General features: G+C 38.3%; 1 protein-coding gene across 2 annotated transcripts; it reads right to left on the reverse strand.

The window, feature by feature from the left end:
- Nucleotides 1-288: 288 nt before the first annotated feature.
- Nucleotides 289-27,770, reverse strand: alkal2.L (ALK and LTK ligand 2 L homeolog). 2 transcript variants are annotated; one of them, XM_041563519.1, is made up of 6 exons: nt 27,643-27,770; nt 26,884-27,190; nt 20,040-20,099; nt 18,574-18,657; nt 14,514-14,587; nt 289-1,144 (listed from the first exon to the last, which is right to left on the reverse strand). In XM_041563519.1, exons 2-5 carry the CDS (start codon nt 27,146-27,148, stop codon nt 14,523-14,525), a joined length of 474 nt encoding a protein of 157 aa, XP_041419453.1. In that variant the 5' UTR covers nt 27,149-27,190; nt 27,643-27,770; the 3' UTR covers nt 289-1,144; nt 14,514-14,522. The 2 variants fall into 2 exon arrangements, with proteins under 2 accessions (XP_041419453.1, XP_018117963.1); XM_018262474.2 differs by having other exon boundaries at nt 26,884-27,193.

Consider the following 27,770-nt stretch of genomic DNA (forward strand, 5'->3'; position numbering starts at 1 on the left):
AGTCGAAGCATTTTAATTCGGCAGTCGAATATCGAGGGTTGATACATCTGCCCCCCAAAATACTATACTATGAAATAGGAAATGCTTTGGAAATAATTTTATTCCTCTGGATTTGGCCTATTTCAGCAATTTTATAATCGTGGATTAAATCTGTTTTCAGTGCTTTATGCTGCCATTTTTTTTTTTTTTTATTGTAAAGCCCCCCGGAATGTTTGGTGAAATAAACAGGGCAAGAAATATTCTGAATATAAAAGGAATCTGAAAAACCAAACACCTGGCATGACTAGCTGTATAAAAACAAACACTTTATTATATATGGCCTATTTACAGTTATTTACATATTGCACATGTGGGCTGGAATGTTTTGTTTTTTCTTTACATGTCATTTACATAAAACCAATGGCATTAGCCTGTATACGTTTGTACAAATTCACATTTTTCCAACATATTTATTCACACGGACCTCTATTGTATCTTACATAAAGTGAACCGTACGCGACAATTTATTTATTTGTTTAATAATGGTGTCCTGCATAAGAATACATTGTCTTGCGCGGACAATGAACAAGGCAATAGTCATGCAATTAATAAATAACTCCAATAATACTTTGTGATCCTAGCATTAAAAAATGTAGGTTCGGGGGAAAAAAAAAAAACGGATTATTAACTCTGCAATTGGCAACCGAAGCTTCAGTTCTCGGGCTCCTCTGGCAAGTGGAATGCTGGGAAGGTGTTCTTCTAAGAACCAGAGAGCCGAATGTGCCTTTCTCCTGTTCTAACTTTCCATTGCATAAGCTATAATTGTAACAAGTGTGCAAAGCTGTAACTACTACAGTCTAATATTGACAGAAAAATGAATACTGCCATTATCAAGTCACATACTAGTGGACATCCGCAGATGGAAACAGAATATGACGGCAGTTGCATGGTACATATACACAACTCTTTATAGAGCGGACAACGTATAAAATGTAAGAGGAAACATGGAAGTACAGTATTCCATCAGTATGCAAAAATAAATCTTCTATAGTTCACAATGGAATATGCTACATACAAGTCAAATGTTTCCCTGTTGGTTTCCAAGGCACTTTTTCGTAGTTCTTGGGTTTTCTTTTTTGGTTTTTTTCTTGGTTATCTTTCAGATCTGCAATAAATAATAAATGAAAGTACAGTAAGTATTCTTATTTCCTTGATGAATTTCAAGATTAGGTTAGTCGTTCAGATCAATGGCGGCTGTCATCTTCCTATAATAAGAAACGCCAAGGTCCAATTCCTCTAGAAAAGTGCTCACTGAAGGGCAGATTTATCAAGGGTCGAATTTCGAAGTAAAAAATACTTCGAAATTCGACCATTGAATTAAAATAGGATTTTTCAGCAAATCGAACGATCGAAGTAAAATCGTTCGATTCGAACGATTTCATCGATCGATCAAAGGATTTTCCTTCGACCTCTAAAGACTTTAGAAAAATGTTGTAGAAGGTCCCCATTGGCTAACATAGCATTTCAGCAGGTTTAATTTGGGGAAGTATTGAAGTCGAAGTTTTTTTTAAAGAGACAGTACTTTGATTATTGAATGGTCGAATATTCGAACGATTTTTACTTCGAATCGAAGTCTAAGTAAATTCGACAGAGGCGGGCCAGGCAAGCCAGGCGCCCAAGGCAGCCCAGCTGCCAGCTCGCCCCCTCCCTTCCCCCGTCACACGCGCATGCGCAGTAACGGCGCTGGTGCGCATGCGCAGTAACGGCGCGCATGCGCAGTATCGTTTGGGGCGCATTGCATACGACAAGTTCCAGGTGAGTCCGGTCTAAGGGTAGGCAGAAGAGGTAACTGCCCAGCGCCCCCTAATCGTTGCACCCTAGGCAGCTGCCTCTTCTGCCTACCCCTAGTTCCGGCCCTGAAATTCGAAGTCTCCTATTCGATGGTTGAAGTATCCAAAAATTACTTTGAATTTTTTTACTTCGAAAATTCCCTCGTATTCACCTCGACCCTTGATAAATCTGCCCCTATTAATCTGATTAACCTGATGCAAGTACATTGCTGAGGACTCCCAAAGGACAAAATATGGAGAAATGCCTCAAGATCGGGGGGAAAAAATGTCCTAAAAGACCTCTATGTTGGACATCTATGATTTATTTCTTGGTTGTGGTCTTGTTTTTCCAAGTATTGGCACCACTTTGGTTTTGTTTTTCTCTTGTGAAACAGACGCCAATAAAAAGAAGCCAATAAACATTTGAAATAATCCTCGATTATTTAGCTTCCTCTGTTTAATGAGGGGTGGGGTTGATAATATTTTCCTACATAAATGAAATCAAGGACAATATTCCATTTTTAGCGATCTGTGTCATACTGCCCTCGCTTGTTTATACTGCAGGTCTATCCACTGAGCAGCTTCAGTCAAACCACTTTATTTCCACTTTACATTTGTCTAATGAAGAGGTAAATGTATGATCGTTCTTGGCTCTGCTGCTGCATTCATAGGTTTACTGATGTCAAAATATGGCCATAAAATTCTGTAATATCAGTATAAATATTTGACCATCAGTTATCCAAACTGCTCTGGACCTGGGGTTTTCTGGATAAGCGAATAACGGAATATGGGGCAAATTTATCCAAATGTGAATTTAGAACTTAATTAATAAAAACGCATCCGCAATCTATTAATTCCTATGGGATTTTTACTTTTCAAATGGTGATTTCTAACCTTCAGCCGCTGATGGATCCTATGGGATTTTTAGAATTGTAATAGAAGTGGGTGAGTTGTTATTAATTAAGCTGCTAAACTCACATTTTAATAAATCCTCCCCTAAGTTTTTTCTCTGTAATTTGGATCACCATACTTTAGGGCTACCAAAAAAACATTTGAACATTAAGGGGCAGATTTATCAAGGGTCGAATTTCGAAGTGTAAAATACTTCGAAATTCGACCATCGAATTAAAATAATTCAAATATCGAAGTCGAAGTATTTTTCACCAAATTTGGCCATTGAATGATCGAAGTAACAATTCGAACGATTTTATCGTACGATCGAACGATTTTACTTTGATGTGTAAAGACTTAGAAAATGGTTGTAGAAGGCCCCCATAGGCTAACATAGCACTTCAGCAGGTTTAATTTGGCGAAGTATTGAAGTCGAAGTTTTTTTTAAAGAGACAGTACTTCGATTATCAAATGGTCGAATATTCAAACTATTTTTATTTTGCATCGAATGCGAAGTAAATACGAAGTCGTAGTATCCTATTCGATGGTCGAAGTATCCAAAAAATTACATAGTTACATAGTTAAATTGGGTTGAAAAAAGACAAAGTCCATCAAGTTCAACCCCTCCAAATGAAAACCCAGCATCCATACATACACCCATCCCTACTTTTAATTAAATTCTATATACCCATACCTATTGCTTTGAATTTCGAATTTTTTTACTTCGAAAATTCCCTCGAATTCACTTCGACCCTTGTTAAATAGAAATGGGAATTCTAAAAAAGACGACCAATAGAAATTTACTAGAAAAATTCAAATTTTTCAGGTGAATAAGATCGACCTACAAACTCAAATCAAATTTTTTTTTTCCCAAAGTCCACCAAACGACTCCAAATGGATTGTAGGAGGTCCCCCATAGGCTTTAACACAGATTTGGCAGGTTTTATATGGTAAATAGTGGAATTTGAATTCTTAAAGGGACAGTACATAAATAAAGATAAGAAAAAATTTTAAATTCGAAATTTCAATTTTTTTTTTTAAATCAAATCAAATTTGGACTATTCCCTAGTGGAATTACACTAAAATAAACTCGAAATTCATTATAGCTTAGCTGTGATCAAGTACAAGGTACTGTTTTATTATTACAGAAAAAAAGGGAAATTTTAAAAATTTTAATTATTTGATTCATTGAGTCAATGGGAGATGGCCTTCAAATAATTTGGATATTTCTGGAAAATTTTAATTTGATTAAAAGGGACTCTTGTTGGGGTGATGGCTTTTTTCTAATTAGGAGCTTTTTGGATAATGGGTTTCCCATGTATACTAATACAATATTCCTTTTTAAAATAACCATACCAGTGTCATTTAGACATGGCTAAGAAAGCGCTTTCTCCATTATTTACACATATTTAATTATTCACCGTCCTTCGAATAATCACGCTGTAGCTGGTTCAATTATATATTCTTTTCTTTTGAAAACAAATAAAGACACTGTAACCTCATTTAATGAGGGGATATATAAGGAAATCATGATTCATTCCTTTAGCTATGGATGACCTGTATTCTTCAGGACTAATGAGAAAAGGTGCAAGTTCTCATACATTGTGGCCTTTCTCTTTACTGTTCATGATTTTGGCGAATAGCACAAAGAACTTCTGATATCAGAAATGAATATTTTCTTGCACACAGGTAAAGAATGCTTTAAAAGCAACTGTAAAACCTAAACTGCACCAGAATGTAACTTACTTTTCCCCAACAATGTTTGTGTTTCCATCCCAACTTCCACCCTTTGGCTCATGGCACGCATGTGCTTATTTTTGAATTCCTGGTGTGGAAGCAAATTTCGTTGCATAAAAACCAGATGCACTGCTAAATAGAGCCTCTTGTAGACTACCAGTCCATAAAGATGCTATCAAACGGCCAATCACAGTGCTTATTTTGCACCACCCAGGAACATTTTTTTAATTGCGTTGCTCCCCAACATGTTGCTCACCAACCCCTTGAATGTTGCTCCCACTCCCAGTGGCCTCAAAGCAGGTGCTTATTTTTGAATTCCTGGTGTGAAAACTAATTTTGGTTGCAAATAAACCAGGTGTACTGCCAGACAACCTCCTGAAGCCAGTTCATACAGGGGCTACCAAATATCCAATCACAGCGCTTGTTTTGCACCACCCAGTAACATTTTTATGCATGGGTTGCTCCCCAACTCTGTTTACATCCGAATATTGCTCACCTGTACAAAAGGTTGGGAAAAATAGCTGGATGGTATAGATACCCAGTGATTTTACCATTTCAGTTTTACAATATGAATTTTTAAACTTTTTTAAACAAGACATATATCTCGACTGATATCCATGCATAAACTATGTTTATCAATGGATTCAGGGAATGGAAAAATCTGCTAATGCAGCATGTCGGCCAGTTCATGGTGCATTAACAGATGAGGAAATGAAGAGGAGCATTCAACTACTTTGGACTGTTTGAAACAATAGAAAGGTGGCTATAACCAGTTCAGCCCACGTATGGCTGCTTTTAATTGGTACATAGTTTTAAAGGAGAACCAAACCCTTTTTATTAAAATCCCCTACCCCCCAACCCTACATAGACCCCCTCTCTGCTCCCCGCCAGCCTAGATTTTACCCTGGGTCAATGCCCCTAACGCTTTACTTACCCCCCCTTTGCAGATTCAGGGCATTGCAGTTCACGGACGCCATCTTATTCTCTTCAGTAATCTTTGGGTCTTCTTCCAGCGCTTCAGCAATGTCCGTGGCTTTCGTCGCATGCACAGTTGTTCGGGACCGGAAGATTGCGCTAACTGCCCATGCTCTGATACACCGCTTCAGGAAGATTACCGAAGAGAAGAAGATGGCGCCCGTGAACTCAGATGTGGAGTAAGTAAAGAGTTAGGGGCATTTACCCAGGGTAACACCTAAGCTGGGGGGGGAGCATGTAGCGTATGGGGTAGGGGATTTTAATAAAAAGGGTTTGGTTCTCCTTTAATGTTATTTAAAGGGATTCTGTTATGATTATCATGGTTTTCTTTTTATTTCTAAATTACAATGTTTCCATTGCAAATAATTCACTCTAAAATTTAAAATTGTATTCTTGAACCAACAGATGTGGTTTTTTTTAGCTGTAATATTGGTCTGGAGTCGGCCATCTCAGTGCATTGTGCCTGATTCTGAGCTTTGAGAAGGAGCCAGCATTTCAGGATGGAAGTGTTGTGAGACTGCTATTATTTCTCCCCTTCCCATTGTATTATACCATGACATGGGTTGTGTTTGCAGTGCTAAAATACACGAGAATAGCACCATAACAGGAAAAAAGCTGTTTTTTAAGCAATGCAAACAAATCCTTCAGCAGGGCTGCAATCTGGTTACCTGCCCCTAGTTCTGTTGATAGGCTGCTGATGGGTTGCTGGAGAGGGAAAGAAGGAAGGAGGCTGAAATCATTCCAACTTGCAGTGTAGCAGTAAAGAGTGACTGAAGTTTATAAGAGCACAAGTCACGTAACTTGAGGGCCCCTAGGAAACTGACAATATGTCTAACCTCATGCCAAAATATGTTTGCTCTTTTAAAAAACGGATTTCAGTGCAATTCTGCTGGAACAGCGCTATTAACTAGTGCGTTCAAAGTTGATTTCAGTGAGGCATGAAGATAGACCCACTGAACAAATATGTGACATTTCCAGAAAACAAGTCACTGCTTTGCATTGGGATGAATGACCATAGAACTGTTTCCAGCCCCCTTCTTACTAACTGTGTGTCTTTTCAGGACTACCATGCAGGAGCACAGGTAAATCAATAAGTAGATGAGTCATTCTGAAAGCTCCACCTGTGCTGCTGATTGATCCTCCTGTGAATGTATGTGAATTACTAGAACACGCGCACTGCTGGATAGAACCGGATTAAAACAATGGCCATGTACCTCTTGTGCTTTATGTGTTCATGCTATAGAGAAATGTCTGCTTGACATAATAATAATAAAATACTTCCGCTTAACTTACAGCAGAACAACCAAGTCTAAGAATGTAAAAAACAGTACAACAAAATCAGTGCTTCAGCAACTGTACTTAAAGGGGAACTCATCCATTCCTAAAAAATAAGCTTCTCTGTTCCAAAGTGAGGCACATCCTGTACATGGGAAAAGAGAAACCATAATCCTGTGCAAATGTTACAAATGACTTTCCATTGACCTAAAATGTCCTATTAAACCAGAACCCTAACAGGACAGGCCTCTAGAATTCTGCAAAGGACAAAGACTACAATTTTAAAATATGCAGTTAAAAGGAAAATCAAATATACAGAAGACTAAAATTATTATAAAAGTGGGTAACGCAAGAATAATTTGGCGACGTTCAAGCTGCGGTCACCAGCAGCAAAAGAAGGTGGAATTATGTAACTTAAAGGGGATGCAAACCTTTAAGGTATGGTACAGTAAAAAATGAAAAGTGGGTAAATAGATAGGCTGTGCAAAATAAAAAATGTTTCTAATATAGTTAGTTAGCCAATGTAATGTAATGTATAAAGGTAATGTATAAAGGCTGGAGTGACTGGATGTGTAACATAATAGCCAGAACACTGCTTCCTGCTTTTCAGCTCTCTAACTCTGAGTTAGTCAGCGACTTGAAGGGGGGCCACATGGGACATAACTGTTCAGTGAGTTTGCAATTGATCCTCAGCATTCAGCTCAGATTCAAAAGCAACAGTTATGGCCCATGTGGCCTCCCCTCAAGTCTCTGATTGGTTAGTGCCTGGTAACCAATCAGTGGAAACCAAGAGAGCTGAAATCAGGAAGTAGTGTTCTGTTCTGTTAGACATCCAGTCACTCCAGCCTTTATACATTACATTTTTGGCTAACTAACTATATTAGAAATTTTTTTATTTTGCACGGGCTATCTATTTACCCAGTTTTCATTTTTTATACTGTACCATTCCTTTAAGTTTACTTTCAGTATGTTATAGAATGGCCAATTCTATTCAACTTTTAATCAACCTCAACTGATATTCATTATTTATCTTTTTTCAAAGTTTTTTTTAATTATTTGCCTTCTTCTTCTGACTCTTTCCAGTTTTCAAATGGGGGTCAATGACCCCATCTAAAACACAAATGCTCTGTAATGCTACACATTTATTGTTATTATTACTTTTTATTATTCATATTTCTCTTCAGGCCTCTCCTATTCATATTCCAGTCTTATTCAAATCAATGCATGGTTGCTAAGGTAATTTGAACCCTAGAAACTAGACCACTGAAATTGCAAACTGGAGAGCTGCTGAATAAAAAGCTAAATAACTCCAAAAACACAAATAATAAAAAATGAAAACCAGTTGCTAATTGTCTCAGAATATCACTCTCTATATCATACTTAAAGGTAGTTCATAAATGAACAACCCCTTTACCAGATATGGAGGATTGCAATTTGTACAAAGCTACTCTATGTGATAAAACAACTACATATACTATAAAGCCTGATAATCAGCAATAAGTAATTAATCATTGGGCCAGCTTGCTGGTCCCTGAAACAGAATGGGTCACACTGCAACAGGTCTGGACTGAGACTTTCAAGTACATGTGAGGAAAACATATACAGGTATTGGACCTGTTATCCAGAATGCTCGGGACCTGGGGTTTTATGGATAATGGATTTTTCCATAATTTGGATCTATACTCTACTATAAAATCATGTAAACATTAAATAAACCCAACAGGCTGGTTTTGTTTCCAATAAGGATTAATTATATCTTAGTTGGGATCAAGTACAAAGTACTGTTTTATTATTACAGAGAAAAAGGAAATCATTTGTAAAAATTTGGATTTTTTGGATAAAATGGAGTCTATGGGAGACGATTTTTTCTGGTTTCTAGATAACGGATCTCACACCTGTATTTAGAAATTGGATTTCTAAAGATGCTAAAAACATGTCCTCCTCCCATTTAACATCCGCCACTATTTTTATGAATGTATAGCATTTAGTGTCTTGTGCTAAGCCTCCCTAAATCTTCATTTTTCTCTACCTATGATTAGACAGTAGAAACCAATCCTTGCACTCCACCATCTGTGAGCAGAATATGGCACTGCTGAAAACACCTTTTTTTAATGTAAGTCACTGTCATCAAATGTTCCAAGAGAAATATCTCCTCCAATGTAAACCTAATAACTCAATGATAAATAAATATTAAAGGTAATTTACTGAACTAAGAAACAGTCTTACAGATATATCCCTTTTATATTATTGTAAGATTACAGATGGTGAGTCATACCATCCATTTTCTATGAGACATCGATTATGACTCAACAACATTTTAAAGTCACAGGATAGCACAAAGTCCAAAGGGTCTTGGGGGGTTTATAGAACACTAGGGATTACAAAGAGTTGGGAACCTACACTCCATTCTTTCCCTGTTGTGGCTTTTGCATTTATGGATAAAGCATTGACATCTTTTCAGTCGTCTAACTGCGCACAAAGCAGCGGTACCAAGTATATATATAGATTAACGTCAGTCAGGGAATTGGATATCTGCTATGGGCAATTGTTCCAGTCGCACCATAGTGAGTGCGTAGGTGTTGCATTAAGTGTCCAGCAGACAAACCTTTTAAACTGGGGTAGAACATGAAGGAGTTGGTTCCATTGACTTGAGAACATTTATCAATAAACTGTCCAAAGTGCTCAGTGGTGAAACCATTAACAAGAGATACATACTCAAGAGAACAAAGATATTTCCTATAAATTCCAATCGTGTGAGTTCAACTTCAGCATACATAAATCAGATTTTAGAATTTTCGCTACGTACCAAAATGTAAACGTTCATGTAAACTATATATAGTTGTGCACAGCAAATAACTGAGCCCATTGAAGCACAAAAATATTCATTCATTTTTGACAATATAGCAATAGTGGGGGTCAAGTTGCTTTAGAACAGTCACATAAAAGGGGCATCAACAATGATTGTTTCCTCCACTGAATGGAACCTGCACTCCAGTTTATGGAAACAATACTATATGTTCCTTGCAGGTGCTATGTTCATCCAAAAGTAATGGCTCACTTTGTTTACTGGAAACACTTCTGTTTTACATCCAAGCACAAGCCCAGATTTGTGGCGAGGCCATGAAGGCCTGGGCCTAAGGCAGCAAAATATAAGGGGTGGCATGCCGCTTTCCAGGGAGCACAGCTCCCCAGCATTCCTGTACTGGTGAGCATGCTCGCTCGCGGGGAGTATGAGGGCGGACGATAGGACCACGCCACCGGGCATCAGGACCACAAGCCCATGGGCACCTGCCCACTAAATCCGGTGCTGTCCATGCATAGTCCAATACAATGCTTACCTATACAGATCCTATAAGTGAAGATGCACTAAGTGGTGTAACTAAATATTACTGGGCACCACAGCAAATTATTTTTCAGGCCCCCAAAATATCTAGAGGTTGACCTGTTCTACCAATATTTATTGAAATTGTATATTAATTAGGGCCTCATTTGAATGTTGGGGATCCTTGAACTAGAACCCAAGCTCTGGAGAAAGTTACTCCCACCAAGCAGTGACTGCTCAAATCCCTATCTCACATTTAGAGGCCCATTCACTAAGCTCAAGTAAAGGAATAGAGGAAAAAAGAGGAAAAAAATTTCGATTTTCGAATGTTTTTTTTGGCTACTTCGACCATCGAATTGGCTACTTCGACCTTCGACTACGACCTTCGACTTGAACGATTCAAACTAAAAATCATTCGAATATTCGACCATTCGATAATCGAAGTACTGTCTCTTTAAAAATTGCTTTGACCCCCTAGTTCGCCACCTAAAACCTACCGAGGCCAATGTTAGCCTATGGGGAAGGTCCCCATAGGCTTTCCAAGGTTTTTCTGATCGAAGGATAATCCTTCGATCGATGGATTATAATCCTTCGAATCGTTCGATCGAACGAATTGCGCTAAATCCTTCGACTTCGATATTCGAAGTCGAAGAATTTCAATTTGGCAGTCGAATATCGAGGGTTAATTAACCCTCGATATTCGACCCTAGGTAACTGTGCCCCTAAGAGTCGAGAACTTGGTATCTTTAGTGTCTTCTTTTAATCAATAAATTATACTGACGAATTGGGACTTTTTAAAAGGGATTGTCCATAAAAAGGCTTGATCCATTTGAACCCCTCACTCTTACTGGACTTATCTCATGTGCTCATTCCATGAATCCAACTTCTTCAGCCATCACCAATCTTCCCGAAGTTCACATAAAAAATTCACACCATCCAAAGTTATAATCTAACCTCTTCAAGTAGACAAACTTGCCTAACGCCCTAACGCTTCTTTCTTACATTGAAAACCCAAATATAAAAGTGTACATAGTGAAAGCAAAATACATTTTTAGAAACATTTCAATATGCATTACTTATTTTTAATGAGCTTAAAGTAATTTGTGAAAGTAATTGCTATTCAAAGCAATATTTGTTATTTTTTCCGATACATTGGAAACAATGGGCAAGTCTCCAGTTCCAAAAATGTCTTGTTTTATAGCTCCTTCCTGTGCATAGTGTTATAAAATATAATATATTATAAAGAATAATAATATTATAAAATATTAATACATTATTAACCTATACACACATTTAAATGTGGCTTGCTTACTAAATAGCTATTAACTTAGTCCGCCAGATGGTGGACTGTTTTTGCCTTAGCAGCAGTCTGATGGAAGCAAATTTTCTCTGCATGCTTCATTTCCTATAACTGGTTTTCCTAAAGTGCAAGGAAAACAATCAAATCAGTTGACAGTTGCTAGACACCCGTGTTCTGTCCTTATCAGCTGCAAATAAGGTAGATCTGGGTTATCTATGGATTCCAAGGACTTTAATCAAGTCACTAATGCAATATACGTTACAGATGATAGAGTGCTGACTTTTTACTTTCAGCAGTACAAAGTGCCACATTAATCTGCCAGCCAACTAACCATCTCCACCATGAATGACACTACTGTATAACTAAGGGGCAGATTTATGAATCATTGGTAATTTTTTTACTGAGTGGTAACAATGGCTAGCGCTCTGAAAATCCATTCAGATTTAACAAGCTCTTTTTAGCAATGGAACAAATGAATATGTTCCCATTAACTTACATAGCAATTAGTTGAGTTCTAACACCCCCCCACACAGAAAACAATGTAGTTCAGCTACTCAAAAAAGTTTATTTCATATATCTGTGTCCCCTAAGAAAAACCAAACATATCTAAAAATCTTTTATAATAATCGCTATTGCTAAGGCTAACGTAAAACACTTAGGGGCCCATTCACTAAGTTCGAGTGAAGGAATAGAAGAAAAAAAACTTCGAATTTCGAAAAAAAATTTTGGCGACTTTGACCATCGAATGGGCTACTTCGACCTTTGACTACGACTTTGAATCGAACGATTCGAACTAAAAATCGTACGACTATTCGACCATTCGATTGTCGAAGTACTGTCTCTTTAAGAAAAAACTTCGACCCCCTAGTTCGCCACCTAAAAGCTACCGAAGTCCATGTTAGCCTATGGGGAAGGTCCCCATAGGCTTTCCAAGTTTTTTCTGATCGAAGGATAATCGAATCGTTCATTATTCCTTTGATCGTACGAATTGCGCAAAATCTTTCGACTTCGATATTCGAAGTCGAAGGATTTTAATTCGCCAGTCGAATATCAAGGGTTAATTAATCCCTGATATTCGACGCTTAATACATCTGCCCCATAAAGTAATGCAAATGAGGACAAGCCCTTGAACTGCAAAATTGCAAAGCCAATAATTTAATTTGCAAATGCTAACAAAATGATATGTATGTCTAATGTTATTAATTGGTTTATTAGATAAAAAGTAAATATACTTAAAGTAAGAATATGTTATCTACATATATGCCATAGGAACCTAATTATATTATTTTAAAAGTACAGAATTATATATAATTGTTTTTTTTTTTTGCTTCATTTTTATAATGATAACAAGATACGATTGTTTCCCTTTGGCACTGATTGTTTTTTCTTGTTAAATATACTGTATATAAGGTTTTCCCTTGGCACTCGACATTAAAGTCAGCCGGGGTTAGGAAAATTGGCAAATTTAATTTTTGATGGAATAATTCTAGATTTATTAATAAAACAATTCTTGGCCTAAGTTATACACGTTCCAAATCTAGTTTGCCATTGGCCCAGTGAATTTATATTCAAAATAAATTATTACATTCTCATTAATGTAATAATTCACTGTTTAGTTACTTTAAATTACATTTAATGTTGAACTTTGGTACCTTTCCGTGAGCGTTAGCTTCTTAAATCAAATTAAAGATATCAGTGAATCTGGGCCCTTTTTTTAGCATATTATTGCAGCTATATCCTGGAGGATATATTATACTCCAATTGTAAATGCATTTTTTTTACATTTTAAATGAGAACTCTTGAATATATTGAATGCGGTTTCAATTGAGACTTATTTAAATTCAGATAAAGTTTCCAGAAAGATAAATAACTGAAAACGAATAAAGGCTTAGTAAATAAAATGACATACAAGATTATTAAATAAAATGACATTTCAGGTTTTACCTGAAACATAGACTTAATTATTTTTAAATAATTTGCAGCCAGACTGTCCTACACCCCCTGTTTCAAAACTTCTTAGATCGGAATGCTGAAGCGAATATTATATTTGTTAGTCCCCAAAATTATGTCAGTCCTACAAATGCACTTAAATACAGAAAATGTTAATAATTAAAAGGCAGCCATTACTCTAGCAGAGCTAAGTCTGCTCATTGGGAAGTAACACAGATTCAGAAATGGCAATAATGGGACCTCCAGAGAATTTAAAGGTTTTTCTTATAAATAATTAAGGCTCAACTTCTTTTCCCTGGAAGCGAGATAGGATGTAGCCAAAACATATGTATAAAGTAATAATAAAGATAAAGGAAGAATATTTAGCCGCGTTATTTTACATTTTAGGATGAAGAAGAGAAATGGAAAATAAACAATTTAAGAGAAAATACATCTAAGCTGCTAATAATGTTTCCATCTAAATATGTTTATAAGAAAAAACATTATAGTCCTTATATGGCATTAAATATGTAAACTAATTAGACTTAAAGGGTCAATATAATGTTGTGTTCAACAGAGCCAAACATGCTGGGTTTGTAGAGAAACAGGACAAGGAACATCAACAACAAAGATGGCTCTTTTAAAGCATTGAAGGAGTCATCTCCAGCTGTAACCAATGCCAGCCCTATGCTCCCTTTACATGAAGCTTCTCCATGCCATCGGATTGCACACACTCTTTTTCCTCAGCAATGACACAGTCATAGTGGGACACCTGTACCATAACTACACACAAGCTCCTTAACAAATATGGCCACCACATCCAAAGGAATATACCAAAGAAGAAGATAAGCAGTAATAACCCTGGATATGTGATCTACAGAAATAATGAAAGTCTTAGTTGATCTGTTGAGCATTTTGAGCAGAAAGAGAAGACAGGAGTTTTAAACCGATGCTTCACAACTCAAGTAAAATTCATTACTTCCGTCCTCCAATAGAAGACATGGAAACAAGACCAGTTGTTGATGGTTTTATGGGTATCTGTACCAAGATAATGTTTTTTTACATAACCTCTTGTATCTTCATTGGGGATATTTAAACATGTTGCATGTCCAGGGATTATATATTGATATCAAATAGTGATAAAAGTCTGCATAAGAAAATAAACAAAGAATTTTGTAGAGACAGTGTTTTTGCTCTATTCACCCTCAAATATCTACACTCTTTTTCGTGTTTTCATTATTTGGTAACTTTGCCTCAAATAGCCAAAATCGCTTACCTTAGTATGTTATCCATCCATACACCTAGGACTGACTGCCAATCTTGTAAGGAGTCTTGCACATCTTTTATAATCTGCCACGGAAATATATTGGGGAACGTTAAGTACTCTTAATATGAAGTATAGTTTGTAACTTTAATATGTTTGTAAACACTACTTCCCATGCTTCAGGCTTTCAGGGCCTCGAATCTAGACACCATGGGGTATATTTATCAAAGAGTGAAGTTAATAGTGAAGTCCCACCACTAGAGTGAAATTCCGCCACTCTCCATTCATTTCTATAGGCGTATTTATCAAAGGGTGAACTTTCACTTCACCCATTGATAAATACGCCTTTCCAAATCCCATAGAAATGAATTGAGAGCTGCGGAATTTCACTCTAGTGGCGGAACTTCACTCTTTGATAAATTTACCCCCATGGTGCTTGCATACAGTAAAAAAGACCATAGTTCTGGTGCTGTGAATTCTATGTTTCTGGCCCTTCATCTCTGCAGGCTGTTTATTTACATGGCATCACACAGCACAAATTGAAGAGCTGACTGCTACTGAAAGGATTGGTCTTCAGTTTTTAAAAAAATCCTTGATTCTCTCTTTTTAATGTAATAATAGGTGCAATCTTTGCTTCCGTTCTAGTTAGAGCAACCAATCAGCAGGTTGCATTTACTGATCTGTTGGTTGAAATGGAACATCTTTTTGGTTGTTATGGGTTATCAGACCAAAAACAAAGTCTGCACCTGTTATTACAAAAAAAATGACCGATTTCATTCAGTACATGCAACATGAGTCTATGCGGTAGGTGCAACTCAATGCTCTGCACTGGAATTGTTGCAAATAATGCTACAAATCTGCTGTTGTATGGCCACCATTAGTCCTGAGACCCAAGTCCAGAGAGGAAGCGTGGGCTTAGAATCAATAATCATAGAAAAAAGTGGGTGTTTACAGCTTGATTCATACACAATTCTGCAGAAAAGAAGAATAGCATGTCTAAGGGCAGCACAGTCTACACGCTACATATTTCTGCAAATATTTATATAGGTTGTTTGCAGTTTCAGCTGCACTAGTTACCACGGGATTTATGGGATTTTCTGCACCTCCAAAAGGGGGAAAAAACAAAAATATAGAGATCTTGTTAATCAAGTTTCCCTGACGGTACTGCCAATTGTCTTGACACTGCAAATGTAAAATGTAAATAAGGTGGTGCTCTCAAGTCCTTTATAAGGATCCTCCCTGAAGGATTATTGATACTCAATAGTCTCTATGTGTCAAGCTGTGAAATCACCATCACCTGCCAAACAGAGATTTGTGACCTGCTTTCTGCTATTGCTGGTATCAAAGACTCACTATAGGGTCAGAAAAAAAGTGCAGTTGTTACACCCTTACAAGCAAGGCACAAACAAAAGGCAATTTCAATAGGTTCTCACTAGTAATTTGTGGGTCAGTAAAAACTCAATGAGCACCCGACCTGATGAACCTTTACCCACACCCGACCCTAACTCCCAAAATGTTGTTAGTCTAGGCAGGGTCAGACAATAATGTTTACATGAATATTTTGGAAAGAGTCAGTGTTTTCGTGAGCTCTGTTTCTCTCCACCTAACATTTGTTTTTCCATGCCACAACTCATACTCCTGGTTGGTTGGTTGGTTGTAGCAGGGTAACATTTTTAAAATTCCTGGTAGCTCTTTAATTCATTTGGTGAGTTTCCTGGTCTAACAAATGGATTCCATAGGTCAGTGATCTGGGATACCAGTTGCCAAGCAGTATTATTACATTTGCAGCAAGAAAAGGCTAGATTGGGAAAATTGACTAATGATATATCAAAACAATAAGAAAAAATAACAAAATCTGGGAACCCAGTTTATTGAGCACCCAATAAACATTGAGCACCATTTTTATAGATATGACAGTTCATCATTTACAGTTGAACACCGCACCCATGTAAGCAGCTATCAGTGAGTTCTTCTGCCACTTGATTTTCCATCTTCATGGTACCTGGTCTAAACTAACACAAATATGGAAAAAGTGTCTCTCCTGTGTATGTCACTCACCAAAGGGAGTTAGTAAAGAACACCTGAGTGCAAAGTATCTCTGGAAGAATTTCAAGGGAAGGCAATTTAACCTCATGTGTGTTACATTAAATCACATTGTGTTATATTATGACTCAAACAAATGGGGGGGGGTCTTGCAGCAGAGGAGGGGCAGGGGACATAATATATACTTTGATAGTGGAATCACCATTAATGGGCATAGCAAGTGGTCCAAGTGTTCACATTTTTAATGCCCTTTTCAGAGGTATGAACACCACTGAGCACATTCTGGGCATAATGTGGTTATTTTACCCCTTTGTACCTTCTGCCAACTGTCGATTGTCTTTCCCTAGTTATTGGGTCACTCTTTACCTAACATTGGGTCGGGGGTGAGTGGATAAGACTCTTAACCTCCCACCACTTGTCTAGAAAGCAACTAAATTGTTTTTCCTTACTCTTATGTAGTAAAGGTCAGTGTTTCTAAATGAGTAAGAGAAGGGATGGAGGACAACAATGAGGAAGGGAAGAAGGAGGGATGTGGAAGAGAAAAAGAAGGGATGGATTGGAAGGAAAGGGAAGAAGAAGAGAAGAAGGAGGGAAGGAAGGGAAGAAGGAGGGAAGGATGGGAAGAAGGATGGTAGGAAGGGGTGGGAAGAAAGAGGGAAGGAAGGAAAGAAGGGGCAATTAAAATGAAGAGGGAAGAGAAGAAAGAGGGACGGAAAGGACAGATAGAAGGAGGGATTGAAGGAAAGAAGAAGGGAAGGAATGGAAGGAAAGGGAAGGAAGTGAATGGTAGAAGAAGGGAAGGAAGGGAGGAAGGAGGGAACGGAGGAAAGAAGGGTCGGAAGGAAGGGGTGGGAAGAAAGAAGGAAAGGAAGGGAAGAAGGGGGAATGGAAGGGAGGAAAGAGGGAAGGAAGGGAAAGGAATAAGGAGGGAAGGAAGGGAAAGGAAGAAGGGGGAGGGAAGGGAAAGGAAGAAGGAGGGAAGGAAGGAGGAAGTGAAGAAGGAGGGAAGGAAGGGAAAGAAATAAAGAGGGAAGGAAAGAACACAGGAAAGGGAAGGAGGAGGGAGACAAGAGCAGGTATAAAGAAGGGAAGGGAGGATAGAAGGAAGGGAAGTGAATAAGGGGAGAAGGATGGCGGGAAGGAAAGGGAAAGGCATTGAAAGGAATGAAAAAAGTCCTAATTAAGCATTTTCATAGAGCAGGCTTAAATTAATGTTTTAGGCGTTGTGTTTGGCAAATCCATTGTTAAAGAAAATGAGCAAACAATACAAGCACCAAAGGATAATCATGGGCACCATAGTAAGTAGCTTTATTCTTTCTGTTTTTAGTGTCATACTAAGTATCTCAGTTATTTTATGGAAAGGGAGCACTGTATTACTACATATTGTAAACCTACTTGAATATGGTTATAACCACCATATTGCTGTGGACCCATTGTTACTTTGGGTCCATTACTTTTATTAGGCACATGGCATATAGGATGTTTTCTCTTGGTGTTGTTACGCTTTTCCCATCCAATTGAACAAGAGGCAACAGGGGCAGCTTCATTTGCTTCTCCACCAGCAAAGATAATGACCCAAGTGCCATCAGCTTCACTATTACTCCTGAATGTACTAACTTTCCAGATCAAGAGCACTGACTCCTTATAATAAATCTGCATGCTCGAATGCCTTGTATCGAACATATGCTAAAATGATTTGCTGTACATATAAACTGATCACACAGTATTTGTTTACACTGCTAGTGTTTATTGTTTCTATCATAAACACGCAGCTTCCTTCAATAAGGCTTTTTATAAAGAATGAGTGCGGTGTCTACATGCGAACACAGGAAACTGATCAGACCTTTCTACGGATGCTGGTAATATTCCTAATTGTGTCTATCACTGATTAGTATTGGCTAACAAGCTGCAGTGCGCCAGTTAAAACCATATTAAGCTCCAAGTCTAAAGTGAGGTGCGGTCCTAATTCAGTTACTTTATCTTAATGCCTTTAATTTAGTGAGGTTAGGAAAGAATGCTTTCAACATACGTGCAGGGGTGGTGCAGTCCTTAGTAGTGTTGTAAAGTCTGCGAAATAGCTTATTGCAGCTCGGGCTGTTGAACGATAGTCGACCTGGAAGACGGGAGAGAAGTGTAAAGGCATTTATTCAGCGTCTACTCAAGGCCACTCATGCTACTTGCATATCTTCCTAAAATTTAACAGGAGAAGCATTCAACCACTAACACACTTTACCTCCTAGTGATGAATGCAAAAGCTCCAATCCTAAAGCTCTAAATGCTAAAGAAAGATTGGCCTTTAGTTCTAGTACATAGTGTATGGACATCATCTGAAATAAGTCAATCTTTAAGTGAGCAAGCATGCATTTCACAATATTCTGATGTAGAACCCTAACTCCAGTTTATTTTCTGGGTTTTTCAGTATGATTGGCTACATCACCAACCGGCTGTACCACACGTATGACTGGACATATTGGACAGATCCAGTTATTAGGAAGACCACTGACTTGTAGTTAAAGAAGTCTTCACACTTTCCACATCCAGGTTATTTGAATACATTACACTTGTGCCAATTGATGATATTATTTGAATGGATTTCTCTTCTAAGTGGTCACATCATCTCAGATTTAAATCATTCAGAAAGAATTTCAAGACATGTAGTTTTTGCCCAAAATCAATCTGTGTCTATTATCCACAATGATAGGAATCTAGGATTTTACAGATAATTTAAATCTCCATACTTTGTGTCTACTAAAATATAATTCAATCAGGTCAAGACATGAAGTTTATGACCCAATCAACCTGTGTCAATGGTTAACTGTAGGCAGTCTTCTAGTACAGGTATTGGACTTGTTATCCAGAATGTTCGAGATCTAGGGTTTTATAGATAATTTGAATCTTAATTCTACTAAAAAAAATATTTAAATATAAATTAAGCCCAATAGAATTGTTTTGCCTCCAATAAGTTTTAATTAAATCTTAGTTGAAGTCCAGTACAAGGTATTTTTTTCTCATTACAGCAAAAAAGGAAATAATTTTAAAAAACTTGGCATGGTTTGGGATAGATATGGGCAGATGTGACATGTTAACAGACACTGTCTGCCCTAATTGTGGAGGATGTATCTCTCTAGCTTCAGGAGATCGCATTCAAAATTGCATTGACATCCAATTCACTGACTGCAAATCTGCTGCACCTCTTGACCAACCAGTTATGGAAACCTTGGAGCAGCCACCAGTTCAAGTGTGATGGTAGCTCCTCAGTAGGTGCCTTCATAAGAAGAGGCAGGATAAACCCATTGAAAACCATGTTGTAGTGCTGGAACAAACATATCTTAAAGAAGCATCCATTTTGGAGCACTTGTAGGTGCGTTTGTAAATGTCTTAACCAACCCACACTCAAGGTAAACGAGCCTGCCTAGTAACAAAGATAACTGAACATAGATGGATTGCCAAAACAAACCACCACCCCATAAAAAAGAAGTAAGAGGACCAACTTACCTTTACCTGTAAGATGCTTCAAAAACTTGTCTTTCATCCGAAGATCTCTCGGAAATATTTCTGCAGAATGAAAAAAAAAAAGAACGGGTTAAGTTTGTCGTTTGCAGATGCTGCAGAGCATGTTAAGAGGAAGTGCAAAGTGGTAAATCCGTGATAGGCAGTTCCAGTAATGAGTGAAGGGATTTAGCTAATGTACACATGAAAGGAAAATCCTGGCTTCCTAACTGTTAGACCTGACCTGCCAAGTCATGATCCACTTTAACGCTCCTTTCCCTGACCCTATGACTGACTGCTGCTCCCCGACTCCTCTCCGGCCTGCCAGGGAGATGCTGTCACAGCTTCCTAAATGTGTTTATTTGAATTAGATATTTCTGCTGGGAAATAAAACACACAAACTAAGAAGATAAAAACCTTAGGATGACCAGTAAATTTAAAAATCTCCACCCCAGGGAACAAAGCAGGAGCACAGCTGTTGCTGATCAACAATTCCCAAAAATTAGGGATGCACCAAATCTACTATTTTGGATTCGGCCGAACCCCCAAATCCTCTGTGAAAGATTTGGCTGAATACCGAACCAAATCCGAATCCTAATTTGCATATGCAAATTAGGGGTATCAGAGGGAAACATTTTTCACTTCCTTGTTTTTTGACAAAAAGTCACGCAATTTCCTTCCCCGCCCCTAATTGTCATATGCAAATTAGGATTCAGATTCGGTTCGGCCTGGCAGAAGGATTCAGCCGTTCCGAATCCTGCTGAAAAAGGCCGAATCCCGAACCGAATCCTGGATTCGGTGCATCCCTACCAAAAATGTCCATTATCTGATTCTGGGAGTCGCACTTAAACAAAGGATGGAACCTTGCATTGAAGGTAAACCTTCTGTTAATGGTAAATCTCTTAGAATGTGCATCCAATTCAGCATCAGACTCAGTCTACAAGATATTTAGGATTTTAAGTTAATTTATTAAACCACTAAAGACAAAAAAGATTGTCCAGACCAAGTGAAAGCAAAACTCCCCAAACATCTTAACATCTTAACATCCTTCTCCACATGCAGAAACATGTCTACAAAAGCTAGGGTCCCAGGACAAAATGGTCAGCAAACACTTTTCTATATTGAAACTTCAGTGGTTAGAGAAAAGGAGCAAACTAAGCCACAAATGCTATGTTTCTAGACTGGATGTCCCACTCTGTTGGGGGAAGGGGTTTGGCCCAGTACATTTACTACTAAACTAAACACCACAAGGCACAGAAAATGTCAGACTTAACATTGAACTATGGGCTTTTCCCTGATACCCAATAGACTAAACCTTAGCATACATTGTCCACTTATCTGGATTCACTATCCTGTCCCATTACATTAGGGAAACCAAAGACCATTAGAGCAGAGGATTTAAATTTTTTCGTTGCACAACCACACCCACCATATTTTATACAAATAAAGAGAAACAATTCTCTGGCATACACAATTCCCTTATAATACACAAAAGCCATGAATATCCTGTAAATTATATCCTTATAAACGGTGAGTAGTGATGTCATCAGTTATAAACGGTGAGTAGTGATGTCATTTCTGTCACATGACTCACTAAAATTTGTGTATTATAATAAATAAAGTACCCCCAGTTGTAAAATATGAGGATATTAGAAGTTACCTCGGAGTTCCATGACCTTCGGCCTCGTGTTTTTATATGGTCATGAAACTCCTCGGTAACTAATAATATCCTTATATTTTACAAGAGGGGGTACTTTATTCACTATATATTCCCCTTCTTCCACCATTTTTTTAGGTACTTCTCTAAAATTCCAGATGTTGTTATACTTTTTCATTCTTTTATCCATGTCCTCCTATTCTGCCTTTCCACCTCCTCAAACATTCATCACCCTCTTCTCTATATTTCTGTACTCTCATTCCCCTTTCTCATCTATTCTCCCTATATACCGTCTCCCATTCCATCCCCTAGTTTTATGGCCCCTTTCATGTATTTTCTTCTCTTTGCAACTCCTTCCTTCCACTCCTCCTCACTTCATTTTTCATCTGCTTTTATATTGTCTCTTTTCATCTCTCACTCTTTATTTCAACCATCTTTTTTTCTCTCTTTCGTCAACCTTTTTATTATGCTTTCCTTACCATTTATTTTTCTTGCTCTTTTTATGCTCTTGTTTCCTCTTCCCTTTTATTTCTTTTGTCTCCTTGTTCTTGCCCACTTTACTTTTATTTGCTCATTTGCTTCCTATTCTATTCTGCCATTTTTCTCTCTCATGTCCCATGTATTTTTCTCTCCAACCTCCTTTCTTTCTTATTCTTTTCTAGTCTTCTGCTTCCCTCAATCTTTTGGCTTTTCCTTTCCTTTATTCTTTCTGATATACAGTATTTCTCTTTATTTATTTTGGCCTTCCTTTATTTTAGTCTCTCCATCTTCGATCTATGCCCATTTCATTATTTCTTTTCTTTCTTATCCCTTGCTCTATCCCTCTACTCCCCGTATCATGTATCTTATTATTTACTCTCCAGTGCACCCTTCCCCTATTCCTCAGTGTGTCCTAACTGTAGAATTAGTACAGTCCTATGCCAATGATAATAAGAACTGTTCTCCACTTGGACAGGTATAATAATATAGGAGGTAAGTAATTCCTGCACCAACAGAAGGGAGCTGTTGAGTAGTGGTTTAGGTTGTGTTATCATTTCAATGGAACAGAACCAATAACATGTTTTTAACTGCAGGCTGCAAATGCTTCTACTTGTTTATTCTTAGACTAGTGCCTAGTGCAGTGGTGTAGACTGCTAGATGCTAACATGAACTAGCCTGCTACTAATAATACATTACAGGAACTGCAAAATCATTGTAAATGGATTGAGTACCCCCATAGTTTGAGAGACACTCAACTAGATCCTATTAAAAATAAAGCAGCATAAGGGAGCTAAGGTAAAGCTTTATATGCCTTGATTAAGTGATATAGGTGGACTGAGGGGTGGGATAATTGGGATAATGGAGATGGTCATAATTGGGAGCTTGATATTGATCCACCATGTCAGTGATGGGTCGATGACATTACCCATCCATCATAATCTTGACAGATATCAAAATGAGGTGCTGTTTTGTGAAGTGCCACCCATTTATCATGAGTAATGTTTTCTGACCTGCCCTTATAATGCAATCAATAGGCTGTAGCCTAATTACTGTAACAAAGCCATGGAAACAAGCCAAACTCAAGTTTATTTACCAAAACATCCAAATCTCCGTCAGAGCCAGGGTTGTTTTAATTAATTGCCAAAAGGACTGGGGGCCCACCATCAGATATTTCATCTGCTATCATTTTTGACTGAAGCATCCCCCAGAAATGGCAGACCCCTCATATTAATCAGGGTTCCATTTATTTTTATAAGACCAGAGCAATATATCACAAAAGTGCTTAGAATATCAGCTGACATGAATCCAATAGCTATCACTGCTTGTTAGTCGAGTGATGAATGGATTGGGTGTGTCTATGACTGTTATGTGTAGACGAATGCATTGTGGTCTATTTTTGCACACATGATGCACGTAACTGTTGTCGATTGCCAGGGTAATAGTGCTGAGGATGCTGGGAAGGGAAATCCAGCCGTGACCGAATATCAGTGTCCATGATGAATCTGGACACTGATATTTCCCAAAGCAACACCCAGGGGAACCTGATCCGTTCGGCTGTGCTTGCTGGCAAATGGATGTATGTGGGAAGAATCTTTATACGACATTACAGTACGTCCTTATTAGTCTATCTGACCTCATTCACCTTCTTCTCCCCCAGTCTGGGGATCCCCTCCCTTCCCTTTGAGAAAGGGGTTGGCACTCACAACGATTAAGCACCTAAATGAGTACCCGTCGGCTTTCCCAATGCCAAAGGTTTCCCTGTTAAAGTCATCATAAGGCATAGCTACTACTGCTTGTATGCAACCCCATGCACTATACGGGCTCCCATCACATAGCAGCTTAAAGGGACAGTTTAAGAAGCAAAATAATGTAACACATTCAAAAATTCAATAAGCACAAAAAAGACCAATGCAAAATGTCTTAAAATTCCATTAACACTGTGTCCAAAAAGAATGTGAGAATCTCCAATAATAAAGAAACAAATGTAAAAAGTAGAAAAATTTATTATGACATAAAACCTAAAACCTTAAAATTCCATTGTCTTAAAGTCACAGCGGCACCTACTTAAAAAGTGCCCTTAAAGGAACAGTTCAGTGAAAAATAAAAACTGGGTAAATAGATAGGCTGTGCAAAATAAAAAATGTTTTTAATATAGATAGTTAGCCAAAAATGTAATGTATAAAGGCTGGAGGCTGCTGGAGTGACTGATGTCACAGAATAGAACAGAACACCACTTCCTTTTCAGCTCTCTGAGTTAGTCAGCGACTTGAAGGGGGGCCACATGGGACATAATTGTTCAGTGAGTTTGCAATTGATCCTCAGCATTCAGCTCAGATTCAAAAGCAACAGTTATGACCCATGTGCCCCCTCCTTAAGTCACTGATTGGTTACTGTCTGGTAAACAGTCAGTGGAAACCAAGAGAGCTGAAAAGCAGGAAGTAGTGTTCTGTTCTGTTAGACATCCAGTCACTCCAGCCTTTATACATTACATTTTTGGCTAATTAACTATATTAGAAACATTTTTCATTTTGCACGGGCTATCTATTTAACCAGTTTTTTTTTATACTGAGTAATTCCTTTAATTCCATGTCAGCACAATCAACCCTTGTCATATTGTCCAACAAACTAGCGTCAGTGGTACGAGGCCGTGCTTTGGAAATGAGTGACAAGTCAGGGCACACTTAATTTATCAGCATCATCATCATCAACATGCTCCTGTTCTAGAGGCAGAGGATGGGCAGCAAGCGCCCTGATGTCATCAATGACACGCCCCCACACTAGAGATTATGGCAGTTTGGGCAGTGAACAAACGGTGCCGGATGAGTTGGAAACTAGTGAGCATAACGTTATGGATCACTGGTAATGTGTTCTCAGGGCATGTTAAGGCTAGTTAAGCATTAAAAGATTTTTTTATATAAAAGTGATGTATATCACTTTAATTAGCCTTTTTAAAATTGGAGGGAATAATATCCCTTAAAGGGGTGGTTCACCTTTGAGTTAACTTACAATTCTAAGCAACTTTTCAGTTGGTCTTCATTATTTATTTATTATAGTTTTTTTTAATTATTTGCTTTTTCTTTTGATACATTCCAGCTTTCAAATGGGGGTCACTGAGCCCATCTTAAAAACAAATGCTCTCTAAGGCTACATATTTATTGTTATTGCTACTTTGTATAACTCCTCTTTCTATTCAGGCCCTCTCCTATTCATATTCCAGTCTCTTATTCAAATCAATGCATGGACGCTAGGGTAATTTGGACCCTAGCAACCAGATTGCTGATATTGCAAACTGGAGAGCTGCTGAATAAAAAGCTAAATAACTCAAAAACCACAACCCCTTTAAAGTGCCACAGCCAGTCCAAGGACTTACATTTCTTCAGCTCAGTCGAGAACAAGTTAAAATACTATATACCTGGTTAATATGGTTACTGCACCAGTGTGCATCTTGCAGCAATGTTATTAAATGAGAGCAGATCTTCAAATACACAAATTCCTGCAGATATCAGGTGCAAAAAACGTATAAAGCCCCCTTTGCTAGCAATAGATCAATCCAGTAATCCAGTAAGGAAAGGGTGCTATAAATGGTAACAACCGATATTCCCACCAAACAGTGGGACCCTCTGTGTGCTACAAGCAGAAAAGCAACCCTGGCTCTTACAATGGCACAAAACCCTCAGGAATATTCCACTTTTGTCAGATTTGTCAATTGCTCTACATCCAGCCCACAGTCCAGACTAAAGGCTTTTACTTTCCCTTGAATTAGGATATGCACTTATATCTGTCCCTCGCTCGACGGCTGATAATGACAGATACAATAGCGACTCACACACGTGCGCACATTTAGGCACCAGAAATCCATCTGAAATCAGCGCAGTCGACTCTGGCATCACTCCCTTGTGTTACTTATCCTTTAAACTCCCCTGTGTTATTTATCCTTATATAAATAAAGAACCTTCCCAGTAATCCCTGAGCAATAACAGCAAGCAAGGTCTGTCAGGGGATGCTGGGAATTGTAGGACTGGACTTGCAAATAACTGTCCTAAAGACTCTAAATCAGGGGGCAGGAATTGGATCTATTATCCAGAAACTCATTATCCAGAGTCTAATGTAAGCAAATTATTTGTTTTATTTTAATAATTCCATTTTTTCTGTAATAATAAACCAGTAGCTTCTACTTGATGTTAACTAAGCAGCATGAGTCCGTATCAGTGGCACAAACATTTTAAAAACACGAGCAGCCTTAAAGAGATACTGACATCAGAAAATAACATTAATATTTATTATAACATTGTCTTTCAATGCTATTTATAATTTTGCCATAAAGGTATTTGCCTGATGCTTTTACATTACCTTTCTTACCCCCTCCTGTTCCTCTATGAGGGGGCTGCCATATTTGTGCGGCAGGAGTCCGTTAGCATTAGAATCTCCAACTGACAGTTTAAGAGGGGACAGTCAAGTTGGCAAAACTTCAAGTGACAATTACTTACAAAAGCAGAACTATCAGCGAAAAACAATCAACATGACCTATAGATCATTTTTAATGTAGATTAATATCAGTCAGTATCACATTAAGGCAAGCTACTCTAAATCACAGAAAGACTCCTTATCCAGAAAAACCCAGGTCCCAAGCATTCAGTATAATACCTGTGTACCTTTATTAGGGACTGTAATATTTGAGCTCATCTGAACACACAGTAACAGCCGTGCACTTACCCACTCGCTGCTCATCCGGATAATATCCATAATCCGGGACTGGGTTTTCTCTCACGTCCAGGCTGTAGTCTTCTTTCCTGGCTAAATGCTGCTTCCCATTGCCTTCCTGCAGACGATACACTTTCACCTCTTTAATGAGTCTCACAATGATGTTCATCAGGTTTTTCTCAGTGAGGTTTCTGGAGTCTGTCCTCTCTTTGCAGTGCCCAGCCGGCAGTACCAAGAGCACCACAACCAACATGGCAGCACCCCTGAGTTTATTCATAGCTGCTCCAGGTGAGTGGAATGTGTCCCGTCTGGAATCCTGCTGCTTCACGGACAAGGAACGATAAAGAAGAAAGAATGAATAATCATGAAGTGGGTGTTTTTTTTTTGTTGGGAATCCCAGCCCTGTCACTGGTTAACCCTTTCCTTTTCACCAACAAAACTCACATGTTTACTTTTTACCTAAACAGGGGGTGAGTTAGAGATCTAGGTGCTCTGGGTATTGTAGGGGTCCCTAAAGGGGGAGAATGCAAAATAGAACATAAATATACAAGCTGTCACCCTACATCTGTTGCTGAACTCCAAATATTTCAGCTTTGCAGTTCAACAACAGCTGGAGGTCCCCCAAGGATACTGGGGAATCATGATAATGTCCTATTTGTCCTACTCTATAATAGGTCCTATTACTACTGAGCATCCCCAGTGATCACTAATCCCCAGCAAACTGATACAAAACACCAGCAATGAGTATAAACTACATGAAAATCATCTCACCTTGTCTGCTGCTCCCTGGCACTTTGGGAAAAGCTTCACCTCTCCTGACTGCTGAATGGTACAGACCTGGTGGCACTTTGGGAAAAGCTTCGGCTCTCCTGACCAGGGAATGGCACAGATCAGTGGCA

The sequence above is a fragment of the Xenopus laevis genome, chromosome 5L (assembly GCF_017654675.1).
Source record: "Xenopus laevis strain J_2021 chromosome 5L, Xenopus_laevis_v10.1, whole genome shotgun sequence".
Lineage (NCBI taxonomy): Eukaryota > Metazoa > Chordata > Amphibia > Anura > Pipidae > Xenopus > Xenopus laevis.